Raw genomic sequence first — 19047 nt, 5'->3', positions numbered from 1 at the left:
GCCTCTGTCCCTTACCCCTGATTGGGTGTTGGGTGGACGTTCTGTATATGGTAGTGTGGGGAAGTGCCACCCAGACTGACTGGAGCCTTCTCAACGACCGTATGTTGTGGGTACGCATGTGGGTGGGACCTAGGTGAATGGACTGTGTGACGAATATGCATTCTATGTTGTGGCTGTCTAGTATCTGGTGGTTGAAACAATGGTTGAGACAGCCCTGCCCGAAACCGGTATGAATGCAGCTTGGAGTGTTGAATGGCTCGGTACTTTTCCCAATACACATAACTTGTTGTGAGTGTCTGGAGAGAAGTGAATGGTCTGAATGCACCGTGTGCCTGATTGGCTGCCTGCCTGAATGCCCGTAGTCGTGATTGGATGTTTGAGTGTGACCCAGCGGAATGAATGGGAGATCAACAGTATATCTGGGGACCTCTCACTGCTAGGAATCGTGTTCGGAAGCTGAATTCCACTACGACGAGTAACTGGAGTAACTGAAGCTTAACCTTGAGCCCTGCTGGATGAGAAGAATTGCTGTTGCTCTCCTTCGCAATCTGAAAGCTGCTTTGCCTCAAGGACTGACCCAGAGAGGACCTAGTAATGCGCCCTCTTCCCGAGCTACGAGGGACCATCGTGCACAGCTGATCTTTGCCTAAGCTCCCTGGTAGACAGACCTTCGACAGGCTGCCGACCCGATACAGGGATTGCTGCGGAACTCCAAGGAAAAGCGCCCGGACTATTGTCCGCCACTGTCTACGACCGCCGTCGCTGACTGGAGCCACCGTGCTCCCGTTGCCTAAGAACTTCATTGATCCAAGGACGCTCTCGTCTGCATCGTCGCCGCTGTATCCTGCTGTAGAACGCCTGACCGTCGACGCGCCGGGGAGCATCCACCGGTGGGTTTCCTGCCACCCAAAGACCACAGAGACGCTGACGACTCAACACCCTTGCTGGGCCACAGTTCTTCAACTCTTTGCGGTCCAGAGCTATTGACCTCGAGGTGCCCCGCACTCCTCTTCCTTGCAGGACGTTTACGCTTCCCCGCCAACGAGCACCGCTAGGAACTAAGCTGCCACTTCACCGTCATAGTTCGACCTGTTCTCCCTCGGACGTTCAACGACCCGTGACTCCTGCCTGAAAGTGAGGACACTCAAGAAGAGCCGTCGATTCCCCAACGCGGAACGTTACAACGCCAAGGTACTTTGGGGTTGCAGAAATATTGGAAAGTCTAGTGTGAACAATATATGGACTGGGCTTGTATCTTTCTTCTACAAGTTGCCCAGTTGGGGGGGATCTCCACACAGAACTGTGTTTAACGGTAGTTACCAGTATTCTGCCTATTGCTCAACCATCTTGCTATCCTTCCACTCTCTACTGCTGGTTTCCTCTTTATTTTGATTTGTGTGTCATTCTGACCGTATGCACTTTAATGAGATCTGATAACGTTAGTGGTACCACTTTAGAATTGTATATATTTACCATTGTTGATTTCCGAGTACAAAGTGAGTTATTGTGATAGTGTACGTGACCTTGAATATTAATTATATAAAGACTGTGTTTTAACCGATAGTGTGTGGACATTCCTTTGTGGGTGCTTGGGGACTACACTGTACTTAAGAACCAGCTCGCATCACCTCCTGAGAAGCTAGGCCTTGATTGCTCGTCCATTGCTACCACAATAGAGAATCTTGGCAGGGATCCTCTGTGCCTCTCCTCTACCATATAGAGAGCGGAAGTACAGACCCCCCCCCCTCCGGTCTTTACAATACTTTTTATCCTTCTTAGCTTTCCCTTGTGAGAAGTCTGCACACACCACCCTATGTGGAGAGTGCTGGGGGGTTACCTAAAATCCCCTTTCTCTCAGCTCCTGTAACATTTATTTTACAGTAACAACCCTATAGTTATGGCTGGTGGCAATGGACATGTTCTACCGACTTTTGTACTGTTGTTGCCCGCCGGCTGTATTCACAGCTACTTCTATGCACTGGAAGGCCACCTTTGTTCCAACATGATGGCTCCTTTTTTGCCATTTCTTGTGTGGTTATTCTTTCTTGGTCTTTCTACCATTCTGGGGGAACGGGATGGTACTGATTTGAGTTTTGGCTTTGGGGCGAACCCTTTGGGTAGCCCGCAAAGGCTCGGGTGTGCCTGCAGGGACTGGAAGCATGGGAGGGTCCTGAAACTCTGCTATCCTTTGTCTTCTGGTTTGCCTGAGGAACCAGTTCCCACTGAGTGGCTGGCTGTCCTGATTGGACAGCTGCCTGCCCCTTTCTGTAAACTGCAGGGAGAGTTTGCAGAGGATGAGTGTGAAACCTAATAAAGGGTGAGGTTCCTGAGGCAGCAGGCAAGTCGACCACTGGAACAGAAGATCCAAAGAAGATTACCAGAGACGCCTGCAGCCCCTTACAGTAACTGCAAAGAGACTGCTGTCCTGACCCAGTTTTCGAATCGACAGATGCTCCAAAGAGGACAACTCCTTCTCTTTGGCTGGTTGGGACCTGCAGAACGAGCCATCCCCTGATGTACTGTGACCTCCTGGGCTGGAAACCACCAGTACCAGGGGACTGCTGGCCCAATTTCAGAGCATCATCTTCTCATGAACAAACCCTCCCTGAACTTTGGTGAGCTGCAGTTGGACCTCCAAAGGCATGACCCCCCTCCTCAAAGTCCCCTCACCAGAATGCAGGACTGAGGTATCTAGGTGGATTGACCGGACGGTAAACATTCATCCTTGGAGCCTGCAAAAAGGCACTGAAACTGCAGACCAACGTTGGAGTAAGGAGAATTCTATGTGGAGTCAGTTCTCTCGACTACTTCTGCGACATCCCTTCCACAGTCCCTCCTTTTGTCACCACGACCAAGGAACAGGAGACCGGGACCACTTCTATTGCACCATGAAGAATCCAGCTGCAACTTCATCACTCCTCAGGTACTTTGGGACTCTGGTGTAGTACTTGCCTCAAGCCATTTTGTCACTACTGTGTTACTGGAGTGATGATTCTGGTGTTTGGGTGTGCCCTGATACCGTTTGCCCAGTCCTAATGCTTGTAAGCCTATAGGGAGCCTTCTCTAAGGTCCCTGATAACTTTCTGACCACCAAAAGCATACCCTTTTCTGTTGTTGTCTTACCTGCATTCTCTCCAAACTGACTCTGGAGAACACACAACTAATTAGGGATGGGACTACTAAATCCCTGTGATCATTGAAAAGTATTATAAGCTTGAGAAAGCATTGAACTTCTTTTCCTGGTACTGAATAACCCTTTTTATTCCTACAACAGAAAATGTTCTGAGTAACTATAGCAAGTGATTTTACTTACCATTGAACTGTAGATGTCCTTACTATTGGTTTACTCGCCTGAAGTATTGCTGATGTTTACTAGTGTGTTGATTAGTTTATATAGTACTGAATATAACTTTGCCTTGTGTATATGTCTATTTTACTATAACTACACGTGTGTTAGTTTCTTTGGGCCTATGTATTTACTGAGTTCATTGTACTTACCTACAGCCCACATCGTCCACCTAAGGTAGGCCTGGCTGCTCTGCCATTCTACCAGATCCTTTCGGTAGTACTAAGAGTTAAGGCCTGTACACCAAGCATGGGATAGTTTTTATAGAGTCTCGCCCGTTGGTACACTTTAGAAAAACTCCCCTGAAAGATACGGCTTAAACTCAACAGCTCCAGGCAGATCCACCACGCAACTCGGCAAGATGGAAGTAAAAGTGCAACTTCAGGCTGTTCTTGCGGAAATTAAAACGATAAATCAGTGTATCCAGGAGACTAATATTACTGTGCAGGACATAATGAAACAAATGATACATCAACAGTCGCATTAACTTGCAGGTCGAGCGTACCACCCAAAATCAGCATAGAATTAGTGCAGTAAAGGACAACCAGGAGTGTGTATCTACGGAATTAGATGCCACGATCAAAGAGGTACAAAGACTGGGAGCGAAAATGGAAGATCAAGAAAATCGATCAAGATTTAATAATCTACGCCTGGTTGGCATCCCAGAAAATATGGAAAGGGTAGAATGGAAGGGATTTCTAAACATGCTGTTCCAAGACAGTCTACTGCCATTTTGAAGGATTATCAGAGTAAAGATGCCATACACAAGGATCTCTCTGTAATATGAATGTTCAATGATTTCTCGGTGGAGGTCTCCAGACGACGCAAGGAATTTAACCCGCAATTCGAGACTGTGAAGGGATAGGACTACAGCTATTACCTCAGGTTCTCCGCACTCTGGTGCTTTCAATATAATCAGCAGTGGCACTCATTCGAGTCCCCGCAGGACGAATGGAAGTTTCTGAAACAGCACAATGTTGCAGCGGAGCACATGCCGTAGCAGAGGCCCAAGCCGATTCCAAGAATGCTGATCAGCTGCCGCAACGTGGCCTGGCCTTCCAAAGTCTATTGGAAAAAGCTGGAAGAAAGCTGAGTGGCCCCAAGCGGATGGAAGACAAAAGACCCAAGAGATGACTATGTATAATTACAAACTGGAGCGCAACAGCTGAGGCATGTCTTATGATCTGCTATGGAGGGTTAAGACAGGGCGATGACTCCCTGACCGCCAAGATGCAATAGATATGTTTATCCTTATGGACTGGGATTACATCCATTTCCAAGCTTCACACTGGATCACCCACTGCCCACATCATTGGGATGACCCTCATTAGCCCTGTAGGCTACAAAAAGATGGTGGAAATTCCTTGCTCGATGAAGACCTATTCTCCAATCGAGAGATTGCTGTGGTGCTGCTATGCGGTAGGCCTCACATCTGTTGGCCCTGTAAAGAAGGAAGGAAAGTTTTTTCTTTTTTTTAAGTATTTTTCAATATTCGGCCTATTCCGGTAGTAGTGCTTCACGTGTCATATGCTCCACTCTTTGATTAACATTTTCCCCCTTCTTTTTGAGAGTGAGGCTATGGGGGGGGGGGAATAGTGTACAATGTTGCTTGAAGAGAAAGTTGATTATCTACAAGTATGTTTTACTGTTCCTTTCTTGTATTGTTTAAATACTAATAAAAATATCACGTTAAAAAAATCTATTCACTTCATTGGTGATTACTTGGAAAAGGGTGTGTGTGTGTGTGTGTATATATAAAGTCCATCCTAGTCATTATGCTAAACAGTCAAGTAAAACGTCTAACTTCACTCCTATTAAAGTGCATTAGGTATCTGTTGATTTTATTACACATGGATTCAATTTTCAATAAATGAGATTGATGGGTTTATTTGTTGACAAGTTGCTACTAGTCTTCTGGACTTTGGCAGCAGTTGATAGCACCCGGGATATTCGACCTTTGCCGTTAGTCTGTGATAATAAATATCACTGCATTTTTTGAAACGTAATCGTTAATCCATGGATTTCCTCTATACATTATTATTCTTTTAATTGTATGACTAATGGTGCTCTTTAGTTCTTTCCGAAGAAGCGTGGTTTGCTCTCTGGCTGTTGGTTTTGCGTCTTATACCTATGGGCTCCGGTTTTAGCAGGACTTTCCTGGATTTTGGCCCCTCTACCGCCGCCGCCCTCCCACCCCTCAGTCATGAGAGTTTTCTTAATTTAAAAAAACAATCCCCGTTTTGAGGAAATGGGGTGACAGTCCCAGATTTTGAGAAAAGGAGACTGACGCCTTGCTCAGCAACTAGAAAGTTAATGAACACCCTATTATTGACACACTTGGCAGGATGGTCTCGAAGCTCCACGTTTCAGGGAGCATTCCCGGGCATTACATTATTGCCCCACAGAGACTGGTTGGGAAATGAGTAAGAGCAAGGCCTTTACTATCAATCCGAGCAAAAGGTTCTTTGCCACTAGCAGCATTGCATCCACAGTCAAAGCGCTGAAACTACTGCGGAATGGGCTGGGGTTTCTTATCTTGAAAATCTGGTCACCCTAGCTCTAATAGCTTTGACCGTTTCTGTTTCCAGCATGCCCTCCAATGCACATATGCCTGCCATGCAAGGAAAGGTCAGCAGCTCCCACTGGCGTTTCTAGGACAGGGGGATAATGGGGGGGGGGGGATATAGCCCCATACAGAAGCTCGGGGACTACAACCAAAAGGCTAGCTAGCCCCGAGTCCCGACATTCCCAACATTAGCGTAGCCCTGGATCTTTTCCAGACCTCGCAACACCCTTGGCAGCTCTGCCCTCGGGTAGTGTAGCCCCGGATCTATTCCAGGCCTAGCAACGCCCCTGGCAGCTCCTCTGGGTGTGCACAAGACGGCTGTAAAGCAGGAAGCCTGGGAGGACGTGTATTCAGCCCCAGAGCCATGGATAGGCTCTGCCCTCGGGTAGTGTAGCCCCGGATCTATTCCAGGCCTAGCAACACCCCTGGCAGCTCCTCTGGACGTGCACAAGACGGCTGTAAAGCAGGAAGCCTGGGAGGACGTGTGTATTCGGCCCCAGAGCCATGGGTAGGCTCTGCCCTCGGGTAGCGTAGCCCCGGGTCTATTCCAGGCCTAGCAACACCCTTGGCAGCTCCTCTGGGTGTGCACAAGACGACTGTAAAGCAGGAAGCCTGGGAGGACGTGTATTCAGCCCCAGAGCCATGGGTAGGCTCTGCCCTCGGGTAGTGTAGCCCCGGATCTATTCCAGGCCTAGCAACGCCCCTGGCAGCTCCTCTGGGTGTGCACAAGACGGCTGTAAAGCAGGAAGCCTGGGAGGACGTGTATTCAGCCCCAGAGCCATGGATAGGCTCTGCCCTCGGGTAGTGTAGCCCCGGATCTATTCCAGGCCTAGCAACACCCCTGGCAGCTCCTCTGGACGTGCACAAGACGGCTGTAAAGCAGGAAGCCTGGGAGGACGTGTGTATTCGGCCCCAGAGCCATGGGTAGGCTCTGCCCTCGGGTAGCGTAGCCCCGGGTCTATTCCAGGCCTAGCAACACCCTTGGCAGCTCCTCTGGGTGTGCACAAGACGACTGTAAAGCAGGAAGCCTGGGAGGACGTGTATTCAGCCCCAGAGCCATGGGTAGGCTCTGCCCTCGGGTAGTGTAGCCCCGGATCTATTCCAGGCCTAGCAACGCCCCTGGCAGCTCCTCTGGGTGTGCACAAGACGGCTGTAAAGCAGGAAGCCTGGGAGGACGTGTGTATTCAGCCCCAGAGCCATGGGTAGGCTCTGCCCTCGGGTAGCGTAGCCCCGGGTCTATTCCAGGCCTAGCAACACCCTTGGCAGCTCCTCTGGGTGTGCACAAGACGGCTGTAAAGCGGGAAGCCTGGGAGGACGTGTGTATTCGGCCCCAGAGCCATGGATAGGCTCTGCCCTCGGGTAGCGTAGCCCCGGGTCTATTCCAGGCCTAGCAACGCCCCTGGCAGCTCCTCTGGGTGTGCACAAGACGGCTGTAAAGCAGGAAGCCTGGGAGGACGTGTGTATTCAGCCCCAGAGCCATGGGTAGGCTCTGCCCTCGGGTAGCGTAGCCCCGGGTCTATTCCAGGCCTAGCAACACCCCTGGCAGCTCCTCTGGGTGTGCACAAGACGGCTGTAAAGCGGGAAGCCTGGGAGGACGTGTGTATTCGGCCCCAGAGCCATGGATAGGCTCTGCCCTCGGGTAGCGTAGCCCCGGGTCTATTCCAGGCCTAGCAACGCCCCTGGCAGCTCCTCTGGGTGTGCACATGACGGCTGTAAAGCAAGAAGCCTGGGAGGACGTGTGTATTCGGCCCCAGAGCCATGGGTAGGCTCTGCCCTCGGGTAGCGTAGCCCCGGGTCTATTCCAGGCCTAGCAACACCCTTGGCAGCTCCTCTGGGTGTGCACAAGACGACTGTAAAGCAGGAAGCCTGGGAGGACGTGTATTCAGCCCCAGAGCCATGGATAGGCTCTGCCCTCGGGTAGTGTAGCCCCGGATCTATTCCAGGCCTAGCAACACCCTTGGCAGCTCCTCTGGGCGTGCACAAGACGGCTGTAAAGCAGGAAGCCTGGGAGGACGTGTGTATTCGGCCCCAGAGCCATGGGTAGGCTCTGCCCTCGGGTAGTGTAGCCCCGGATCTATTCCAGGCCTAGCAACACCCTTGGCAGCTCCTCTGGACGTGCACAAGACGGCTGTAAAGCAGGAAGCCTGGGAGGACGTGTATTCAGCCCCAGAGCCATGGATAGGCTCTGCCCTCGGGTAGTGTAGCCCCGGATCTATTCCAGGCCTAGCAACGCCCCTGGCAGCTCCTCTGGGTGTGCACAAGACGGCTGTAAAGCAGGAAGCCTGGGAGGACGTGTGTATTCGGCCCCAGAGCCATGGGTAGGCTCTGCCCTCGGGTAGTGTAGCCCCGGATCTATTCCAGGCCTAGCAACACCCTTGGCAGCTCCTCTGGACGTGCACAAGACAGCTGTAAAGCAGGAAGCCTGGGAGGACGTGTATTCAGCCCCAGAGCCATGGATAGGCTCTGCCCTCGGGATGTAACCCTGCTGGACCAGGCGATATGCCATGTTTGCTTGCATGCATTGGTATCCAGGTTTAGGATACATTCTCTTAGCTCTGTGTTCATGGTGTGAGAGTAACTCACCAACAAGCAAGACAACAAGTCCCTCTGATTCTCCTAGCACAGCAGCCATGAGCAATTCTTAGGAGGGCAGCAGGGCACATTCGGATACAGAATACCCACATAATGTTCGATAAGAGATGCACGCACCAAAGCTGTTCTACATATTCATTATCTATTCTGTGGGTGTATAACACGGTGTGCAGGTATGCAACCTGTCAAAGACGGGGCATTTTAAATGTCGAGAGTTGGTGACCCAAGCCCTCGTAATCACAGACGGCATCATAGGTCATCCGAGACCCTCAAACACTAATATAGCCTATGTGCTCTTTATGGTCGCATGGGGATCTGTATAGGCTCAATCAGTAGTTACTTCTCTCATGGGAATGAATAGGAGAGGTGTTCGGGAGATGGACAATGTTAAGGGTGTGGCTCAATCCTGCAGGTCAGTCTTTGCGTGAAAGGAAAGGGATGTGTCCATATTTAGTCATGAGACCAGAGCAGCAGATGGTCAGAACCGTTTAAGTGGGCCACCAAAGGTTTGAAAGCATGCACCTTCATCACTGGAGCTTGAGTTTACACTCAGCGCCTACATGATGAAACCTTGGGACAAGTCTTGAAGCCTAAGACCACTCTAAAGCAAAGAAGCCTGGGAGGAAGTGCTGGTGCTGCACCGGATGCAAAAGCTGCGCCTCGGGGCTCACTTCACTTCATCCAGACGGCTGCTTGCTGCTCATCCTTGCGTTGACTGGACACGAAAAAGCGGGACGCCCTGTGCAAGGGTAGGGGAAAGCAACGCGTGCGTGGTACGGAAGCCAAGAACTTAAAAAAACACAACAAAAAACGATTCTAAGTGTCACTGGGATTCTAACTAAATCTGACAATTTAACCTCCCAAACCGCTTTCCTAAACTGACAAGGCAATGTAAAAAAGCAGGCGTGCAGCCGTAACTTGCAAACCTGGCACTGTCCCTTTAAGGGGCGCTGCTGGCTCCCAGAATGCACTGTGCAGATTCTGCTTTCTATCCATGCCTTTCAGTGCGCACAGCCGGCTACTGTTTGCTTTTTTTTTTGTGAAGGAATTTTTCTAACTTTGTTTTTATTTTTTTTTATTTTTTCCGCTTTGTTACGTAACATCTCACTTTGGTGTTCTCAAATCTGTTTGGCAATACAGCTCCTTTAATGTTACAATTACCTTTTTTCCCCTTTTATGACTCCGTTTTTTGTGCTAGTACGAGAGGGCCCTAATTCGGTCAGTTCAGTACAGGGGGTCCCTACCATTCACTTTTAGCGTAGCACTGCTACCATCCTTCAGAGCAGCAGTGCAGTGGGACCTGGTGTCCCATTCTCTAAACCATGTGAACAGTGTGCTCCATGGGAAACTGGTGGCATTGGGACCTGATTTTGATATTTGCCCTGGCGCATTACCTTGGGTTTCCAATTGGGCCATTTTGTATGACCTAAATGCCGTCGTCCTGATTTAATCTCTGTCTCTACAAGTTACTCGCGTTGTTGGCCATATTCCCTCATTCAGGGTTGGAAATAATCTGGTTGTGCCTCTTTGCTAGCTCCCTCCAGAGCCTAGGAAAAGCTCTTGCCTGCTTGACCTGGTGAGGTCTCACTTAGAATGCAAACCCCCTAATCCACATCCTCAGCCACTCAGTTCGAATGATGCATGTTCCCTGGTAGGCTGGGTTGGGTAACCTCAGCCCAGTATTTTAGTATATCTGGGCAAGTCTTGGTGCCATACTTCAGTCAATCACTGGACCATGGAATTCAAAGTTAAGAGAGGCCACAGAAGGGACACTGGAAGCTGCTGCTGCAACAGGTAGTACCCAAAGCAACTCTCTGAAGGTGGATCTACCCTCTATCGACCAGGGCAGGCCTTCAACAATGTCTGCCTCTCTTGAAAAAGTGGACACAACAGGTTGAGTCTTGCTTCTCATTGGACGTCCTCGGGAAGCTGGTGGAAGCTGAGGCTTTATTGGTCTACATCTTTTGTGGTGGGGACTTGTCTATGCATGGACATGGTGCAGCCTTTCTGTACCGTGCAACTTGCTGCATGACTTTGAGGTCTCATGACCGATTTCATGGCTCTCTTGCTCTCCTTGATGGAGCTGAAGTTCTTTGTGCCCCCCTGCCGATGTCTGCAGACTCTTGCTGGGTCATCCAGACTTCTTATTCCAGCTGCTACATCTTCGTGCTTGTTGATAATTATGGTTACTGAAGCAGAGTTCCTTCAAGAAGCCACCTCTTCCTCCGCAACCGCGGGATGATCCCCAGTGCTGATACTAACAGTGTGAACTGTTGTTGCTAATGGTCTTGCCTTACCTGGCATTGCCGGTCGTCTTGGTCAGGTTGGAGACGCTAAGTTGCATACCTGTTTTGTGGTCCCTCTGGGCCCCATTAAACGCAGTAGATCATGACATCCACCATTGACTAACATCTGGTGGTGGAAGCTGGGTATAGCAATCTAGTCAGGGTCCACCTAGACTCTTAGCTTCCTTCTATTTTGAAGATCCCACAAGTGGCAACTTCTATTGTGTGGCACTACAACGTCCCTTGCCCACTGATTTTGCCATTTGGAGCATATGGGATTAAACATCAGATTACTGCAAAACTCCTATAAAGGACTTTTAATGGAACTTTTTCAGACGCCGGAGTAGAGTTCTGGAGTAATTTGTTGAACTTACATTGCTTTGTCTTAGGTTTTCTTTGACTTGTAATAGTGATCCTAATTCCCAATTTCCTGCCCACTCTTCAATTTAAACATTATTGTGTAAGCATTTTAACTGCTAGCTGGTTTGGGTGGTAATCTTTTTGAAAATGTAGCTGTTTATGTATATGTGTATATTACTCACCTTTTAAGTTGATCTTAATTTATGGCACAGTATATTTGTAAAATAAAAACCTGTTTCTAATTTCCATATGTTGTGTTGACAATCATTTCCTTCATTCCCCGTGTGCGTTTTCTGTACCTTTTTATACAAGTGTCTACCCATTTTAAGGGCCGAAGCCTTACTGCTTGATCATATTTACCAGTGAGTGTTTGATCAAACTTGCTGTGGAAACCCTGCAGGTACACTATAGGTTGATCTCTCTAAGCTCAACACCGGTGAGGGTATAAAAAGCACAGTCCTGACATACTTCTTTTCCATTAACCAACTATGACACCTTTTGAAAAATGACAACTTTTAAATCCTGTTTATGGGGGTGGGGACAAAAACATAAAATGACTACGTTGTGCATTTTGTTCTCATGACTCTCACGGTGAAAGTGTGCCCAGTTTATCAGATGCCTTGTAGAAGGTTTATCGACAAGGAGGGTGTCAGTTTAAGAGCAAAGCTGGGATTACCCTTTTGGTGGGAAGTATTTTAAAACATTTTTCTCTACTGTTAAGTGTTCCCAGATCAGAGACACGGGGAGTCATTCTGAGTTTGGCAGCAGTACAGAATAACATGGTAGTTAATGCCTTTACTTATCAATTCATAGAAGACCATGGATATCTTTCCTTGGTGCTGTGTGCTCACCAAATGATACCAACACCATGTTAGTACAATACATTTTCTTTTTTAATCAAGATTGCTTATAATTATGCACATAAATCAAATGTCAAAACGATGATTGTTATTTAATGTAAAAAACATAACACACAATGAGGAAACAGACTAAACAAGGCCAATGCATTTCTGACGAATGTCTGTCATCAGGGCCAAGTCTCATTTCTCACACGTCGCAAATCTGAATCTTGAGTATCTAAAAACATCCAAAGTAACTGTTAAAGAAAGCTTGCTAAATCGCCCTTGATTTGATATGATATGGCATTTATAGCGCGCCTATAGACAAGTGTTTCAAGGCGCGACGAGGCAAGGGAGGGGGAACATTAATATTCATCGCCTGTGTTATTCGTGACGTTCCACACACACTGCATGACTCTTCATGCTGTGCATTTATCATGGCATTCGGAAGAGCCTCGTTAAGTTATGCTGAATCAAGTATGGACTGTGCATACATAGGTATTTTTACAGTGTTCTTGTCTACCCACAGGATTCACCACCCCTGAAAGATGGCTTCCAAAGCGATGGACTGTCACCATCCAGCGCTTCTGGGAAAGAAAGCCAAGGAACCCTGGGAAGGTGAGTGGGCAGCAGCATTGTGGGTTTATGAAGGAACAGTGACTTAAGTCTCTGAAATAAGGGGCCACGCCACCTCCCCTCAGTCCCAGCCTCTTAAGGTATTTGGCAGCGACTTTGTATCATGTAGCAGCAACTCATCATTGCTGGGCGTTTGGCATTAGAAAACACTTGACTGGCATTTTGTGATGGGTGCGATGGCTGCGTTATGCAGTCGCACTGCAGTAATGCTCCCAGAGCTCTTACGTAGCATTGTGCCTTTTTAAGCCCATATTTACAAACCTATGGATAAGGATGGTATGTGACCTCCAAAAGGTGTTCTCTCTCCAAATATTGATTCAGTGCCCTTAAATATTGAAAAACTCCCTGCCCTTTTGAAGTCCAGGGCAGGTCACTGTTCCAGTGGGCAACATAATCTACTATCACCCTATGGCTATGTGCAGCTCCCGTGGCCCTTGTAAACTAAGGAAAGACTCGTATATTGAAAGACTGATCACCGTTGGCATCCTGTGCCACCTAAGGTGGATAAAGAGGCCATCGATTGCAGATTCCCTAGCCATCATCTTCAGATCGCAATGCTACTATTGCAGCAATAAGGGGCGTTCTACTGGCTAACTTGTCAATTTTGGAGCCATCGAACTTGTTTAGTCATAGCTTCCCATTGTGTTAAAAATGTCCTTGCAAGTCTTCAGTTGCACTGACCCTCATTTCCTGCATCTGGCATTCATTGAGAAACTCTCGGAAACCAATTTAACGCTAATATTATGTGCTATTTAAAACAAGAGATTGATGTTTTATTTAGTATAGATTCTTTTCCAATTCATCCAGTCATTGGCTGGTACTGTGTGATAGGGCAAAGTGCTTAGCAAGTCCATTCCTCCTATCCTGCTGGAGTATGTGTGTGCCCATAGTGTCACTCCTTTAAGACACTGAACGGTGCCTGTCTGCAGGCCACTCATGCATTGTCGAGGGCCTAGTTGTGGGGGTTGCATGCTGCCCAGCACCACCTGTTTGTGGGCTTTGTGCACTGGCTTGGACCTCCTACATGAGTCTTGTGCGCAGCCTCCAAAAGCATAAAGAATGGGAGTATTCCTTGGTGGCAGGCATCAATGCAGTTTAGTATCTGCTGTGCCACAGCAGGAGTAATGCTGTAGAACCCAAGATGAATCTGATCTACACTGACAACCATTTTTCCATTTGCAGGCACCAGAAGATGACAGACGCTCTGGAGGAGGAGGAAGACATGGATGATGGGGACGAGCTGTCCCTGATAGATCATAATGAGATCATGTCGAGACTGACCCTGAAACAAGAGGTAAGGCCCTCCCTGCAGCCTTTCCTCGTAGGAAAGGACAAACCCTTGTTGGCTCTAAAAAGTGTGTGTATGCCTGGAGAGTGGAGAGGGCTGGACTGGCATGTCTGCTGCGTATGGGCCCAAGAAAGGAGTTTTAAGCTTCACCTTCTATTTTTACCAACCACCTCGCACACACTGCTGAAACCAAACTGTGTCTGTTATGGCCAAAGAACATGAGCGATCCATCCCCTGTGATATGCAATGAGAATAAGCATTCCCCTGGCTGTTATGTAATGACTGCTTAATACAGCATCACATAACCAGTAGTTTTCAAGTTGTTTATTCAAAAGGTAAGGAGGGTTTATCCTTGCTTCAAAGTCTCCAGGTCCATATACAAGTCTGTGGCTCAACCACAGGTCCCTGAGTCTATAGTAACAGTATCATGCCTATGGAACCTCTTCTTCAACTCCCCTCCTTTTTCTCCTTCTCTCCCTGTTAACCCTCTGCCACATGCTCATACCTCCATCCAACCTCCTTGGCTCAGGATGCGATTCCCTAACTGTGCTGCTCTGATATTCAGCTCAGATATTCTCCTCTTAATCTCCTTCTCCCTAATTCTTCTTCCAAACTCCCTGTTGACACACTCCTCTGTCTCTACTCTCTCCTCCAACCTCCCACTCAACAACTTCCTCCTCTGTTGTTACTTCCAAACTCCTTCTAACTACCCTCCTCTCCCTTTGTCCCCACCAACGACCTACTTAATACTGCAAATATGGTCTCCTCAGTATTTTTCCTTCTCTAGTTTTGCTTTCCGTCCAACCACCTCACTCCTTCAGTTATCACACTTCACCGCCTCGTAACCCTCTGTCACCCTTAAACCCCTCTCATGCTCTCTGGCTATCTTTCTTCAGGCGCCTTCATCTTTGTCCTTTCTAATGACTATTTCCTCCCAGATATTCCTCATCTAAATCTAGCTCCAATTGCCAGCTGCCCCTTGGAAAACATTTCTGCTGCCAGGCGGTGCGGCTCTGTGTCAGTTCTATGTGACCCCCCCTTCCCCACTGGACATGACATAGGGGCCAGTATGTATATAGGTGCCACGCCACGTGACCTGGATTCCTTTTTCCGCACGCTACTAGGAACACCGCCATTAGTAAATTGTTCGTTTTATACAAAATTCTTGCTTCGTCTTTCGAATTCATGGTGATGCCGAATCCAGCGAGGTCTAAGGGATTCTAATTCTGCGCAGATTGCGGGCACCAAATTGTGTTTTCGGACCTGCACCGCATATGCCTTTACTGCCTTGGTGTGAAGTCCTGTGCGTCGAAGGCGCTCCAAGAACACGAAGAGAGAGGGGATAAGCAGACCCGCTCGAGGTTGCCAGGTGCAGAACGGTCTCCCGTCTGGAAGGACAAAAAGAAAAAGCACTCGGTGGCAGTACTTCTCAGCATCACTTGTCTTCGTCCTCGAAGAGGAGCCACCACTTCAAGTAAGCCCAGGAGGAAGAGTCCCCAAAGCGACCTTTTCCGACTAAATCCTCTTCACCAGAGGAACGGGAGGCTTTCAGTTTAAAGACGCTTAACATCTTTGCCAAGGCCCTGGTGCCGATGGGTCTGCCTTCAGCCGTACCGACTGATCCCACCGCGCTTGGAGGAGCTGGCAGGGAGTCTGCACTACAACGCGACAGGATTGCGATAAAACGGCGCACAGTTCTGTCTTCAGGACGTCAATCCACCCACATGTGGATTTCCTCCCGCTCCCAATAAGGGCATATATGTCACATTTGGTGGACATTTATGACGAGGGGGTGATGTCCCTTTTGGCCCAGAGCCCTTCCACCCCAGGGAGGCGAGAGACTTCGCTGAGGAGTTTTACGAGGAACAGGGTGACTTGGAGGACCTAGCAGCCGACTAACAGCAAGCAAGAGGTCGAAATGATGTCTGCTACCACCCCAGGCAAACGAGAGGCAGCTCTTCAGCACCTGATGGCGATGGTAGTTGACACTCCTTGGCTGTTGGACCCCCCGGGAGGCCTATGGTACAATATGGCCTGTTCAACATTCTGGACGAGGGTCCTAAGAAAGAGAACTTGCTGCCTTTGAATCAGGCAGTGGAGGGGGCTGTGGTGGAACTGTGGACCAAACCAGCGAGTCATCCGTGGACCGTGACCTGGCCAAGAAGCACAGACGGGCTCCTTCAAACCCCTTATTCCTCTCTGCCCACACTTCTCCAGAGAGTTTGGCACGTCTGCCAGGTGTGGGCCAGGGAGTTCTGGTGGACCACCTGTAAGGGAGGTGGCCCTTATTTTTAAATTAAGCCCCCAGGAGGGCTAAAACGCATTTAAGGCACTCCCCAGCTATGGGGAGCGCCAGTAGTTCAGAATATGCCCCGGGCCCGAGGAGAACAGCAGCAGCGCGAGGGGCAGCAACAGTATTCACATAGAAGCTGGGCTGTGGTGGTCACTGGCGCTGAGCACCTCTAACCCTGGAAGGGCTGTTTCAACTGTCACCGACGCTCTGCTCACGCCGGTGACTTTTTTTTTTCTTTCTTTTAGAATAATGGGAGCCTTACTTTAACTTGTTTCCTTTCTTCCGGGTCCCCGGCGCGTGTGGAGGACCTGATTTTCTATTTGCTATTACTTTTCAGGATCCCTGGCGTGGCTTCACATGCTGGGTTTGCTTTCTTTCATACTCCTGACCGGGGGTTACAGTAAGTAATTTCTGCTTCTCCTTTCCAGCGATCAAGATGATTCACCCCCCACTTGTGCTTTTTCAAAAAAAAAACTTTATTTACAGCTTTTTCTTTTACATTTGAACACAAAATAGCCAAGTTAACCAAACAGTTGTCATGCAACATAATACCATGGGCATTAAAGCCTACCGTCAATATATGTTAAACTAATGCAAAGCCAAAACGCAGGAATCCCCTTGCTTCCCCCCTCACCCCCTATAACATCATATCCTCATCAGCACCAGATTGGAACATTTGAATAGGGCCGGCTTCGATGATCAGCTCGTTGATAATCTCTGGGGCGAGTATTTAATTAAACACATTCTCTATAGGTGTACTCCTGAGCATTGCACCCTTGATCTAGTAAAACTAATGGGTCCTCCTTTTGAGTCCATCCTTGAGTCAGGCTCTCAATGGTTTTCTTGGGATGTAGCATCCCTTGGAACCATAACGTGGTCCGGGGGGGCTTAGTGAGATGCATGGTCCCCGTATTTACGAGCATTATTACAGTGTCTTTCATAAGAATGGTTCTTAAGACACATCCTTTATTGCTCCCAAAGGTAGTGTCAGACTTCAATATTAATCAAACTTTTCATTGTTGTGATTCTTACTAACGCATGTGTGCCTGGGGTTGGGTCCCAACACGTTTTAAATGGTAAAATAGTGCTCTGGTGTTTGAGGCCCAGTGACAGATTCAGACCTTAAGGTGGATGCACAAGTACGACGACAATCCCTTAAAAAAACCTTGCAGTAAATTTTCTTTTGCTATTTTTTTCTGTATCTTTTGTTTTTCTCTTGGTTCCGGCTCCACTGAGTTCTATACCATGGCATGGTCTTCCTATTCCAATCGGTGCGAGTATTAATGAAGACCCCATCATGGAGTTGCAATTATACTTACTTCTAATGCTGGTTCTCCATCTTTGATATCCTCATTATAGCCAAAAACAAAGGGCCCACCTCCCCGAGAGGGGGCAGGAGGCATAGGGTGGTAAAAGACCCTTCTTTGTCAGTCAACAATGCATCGGAAAGGACTGAAATGCAGCTGCACCCTCTGGTTCATCATGGGGTGGTTGGTGCTGGTGCAATATCAATGGCGTTCCGTTTTATCACATGGCAGCCTGTCTTGAGTTTATTTCTGTTTTTAATTGCAAGTCACAACGATTGCATTTGAGTACAGCTAGAGAGAAATGGCACGAGGAGGGACACAAAGCTTGTAAGTGTGTTTGGTTATTTACCCACCTATTGACTGCCCATGCTAATCCCTATGCCATTCCCACCCACTTCCTACACCTCCCTGTCGAAAACCCATCCTCCTGGGATTTATTTCAGCTAGCGTTATCAAGCCTTACCATCAAAACTTGTGCTTGACGGGCCTGCCAGTGTTTTTTTCAAAACAATCTTCTGAGAGATTACTTAATTAAAGCTGTTAATCTGCTACTATTGTGATCAAAATGTCTTAGGTCTGCCTTCAACCATTCGATTAATAAGCATTATGCGTGCCCTTCATTGAAGTCCTGTTAAAAATCAGCATTGGCAAAACCATCAGTTTTGGCATGTGTAAGTGTTTTGCATTGGCCAGGCACTGCTCTCATATGCCCAAGTACTCGCACCACTTTGCAGGTGCTAACATTGATAGCCAAGTAATACCACTACAGCAGTGCCGGGAAAATGGCTTTCCCATGCCTACACAAAAGCCAAAACTGTTGGCTCTGCAAAACGGCAAATGTGCTTTTTGGAGGTTAATCTTTGGTTCTATCTGTAAATTCTGCCTGTTGAAGGACGCATACTGAAAAGGCTGTGTTCGTTAGACCGATTTGGTGTGGCCTTCAACAGTTTGGAAAATTGCCCTTTCAGGGGGAATATATATATATTTCTGAGGCTTGTGGAATCTGCTTAGATCACATGCTGTATATAGGCTGACATCTAGTGGAAGCTGCGGAGTATTACAGTTTGTTTTTCGAAACTCGAAAAGGGGCGTCGACACAGGGCGTGAAAGTAATACTATCCCTAGTGTGACGTCCACTGTACCCAAGATCCCTCACGCGTCTAGGATCCTCAGATTGTTTTTTCTGCCATACTGGTCGGAAGCATTTTGCGGAGTCCCCTGGCCTTAGCCATACTTTTGCTAGAATTTAAAATAATAATCTATTGACATCCTTTCCCACCCCAACGTCGAACTTCGACACTCGACGCCGGCTGGAGAAGAAATCGACCGTCGGCTGCTGCATGACGGATTTGGGCCTCGGAAGGCCGCTGGCCTCGGCCCGGGCCTGGTAGGCCGCTGGCCTCGGCCCTGCAAGTAGGGAGAGTGGGGGGTGGTACATACTCTACACTCTTGGTATATAGGTACACCTTATACATTTCCTACACTTAACAGCCCGCTGCCTCAAGGTGCGTATGGAGGGTACCCCTTTTCAATTC

General features: G+C 48.3%; 1 protein-coding gene across 1 annotated transcript in view; it reads left to right on the top strand.

The window, feature by feature from the left end:
- RAPGEF1 (Rap guanine nucleotide exchange factor 1) overlaps window positions 1-19047 on the top strand; it is a 740344-nt gene that overhangs the window by 573950 nt on the left and 147347 nt on the right. The window contains exons 14-15 of the mRNA XM_069609296.1: window positions 12518-12606; window positions 13807-13918. Coding sequence (XP_069465397.1) covers window positions 12518-12606; window positions 13807-13918 — 201 coding nt within the window. The remainder of the gene's footprint in view (window positions 1-12517; window positions 12607-13806; window positions 13919-19047) is intronic.

This window comes from Ambystoma mexicanum, chromosome 8 (assembly GCF_040938575.1).
Source record: "Ambystoma mexicanum isolate Mex_15411 chromosome 8, UKY_AmexF1_1, whole genome shotgun sequence".
In the NCBI taxonomy this organism is placed as follows: domain Eukaryota; kingdom Metazoa; phylum Chordata; class Amphibia; order Caudata; family Ambystomatidae; genus Ambystoma; species Ambystoma mexicanum.
The sequence above is the reverse complement of the archived record's forward strand: the minus strand, read 5'-3'. Positions and strand labels throughout refer to the sequence as shown.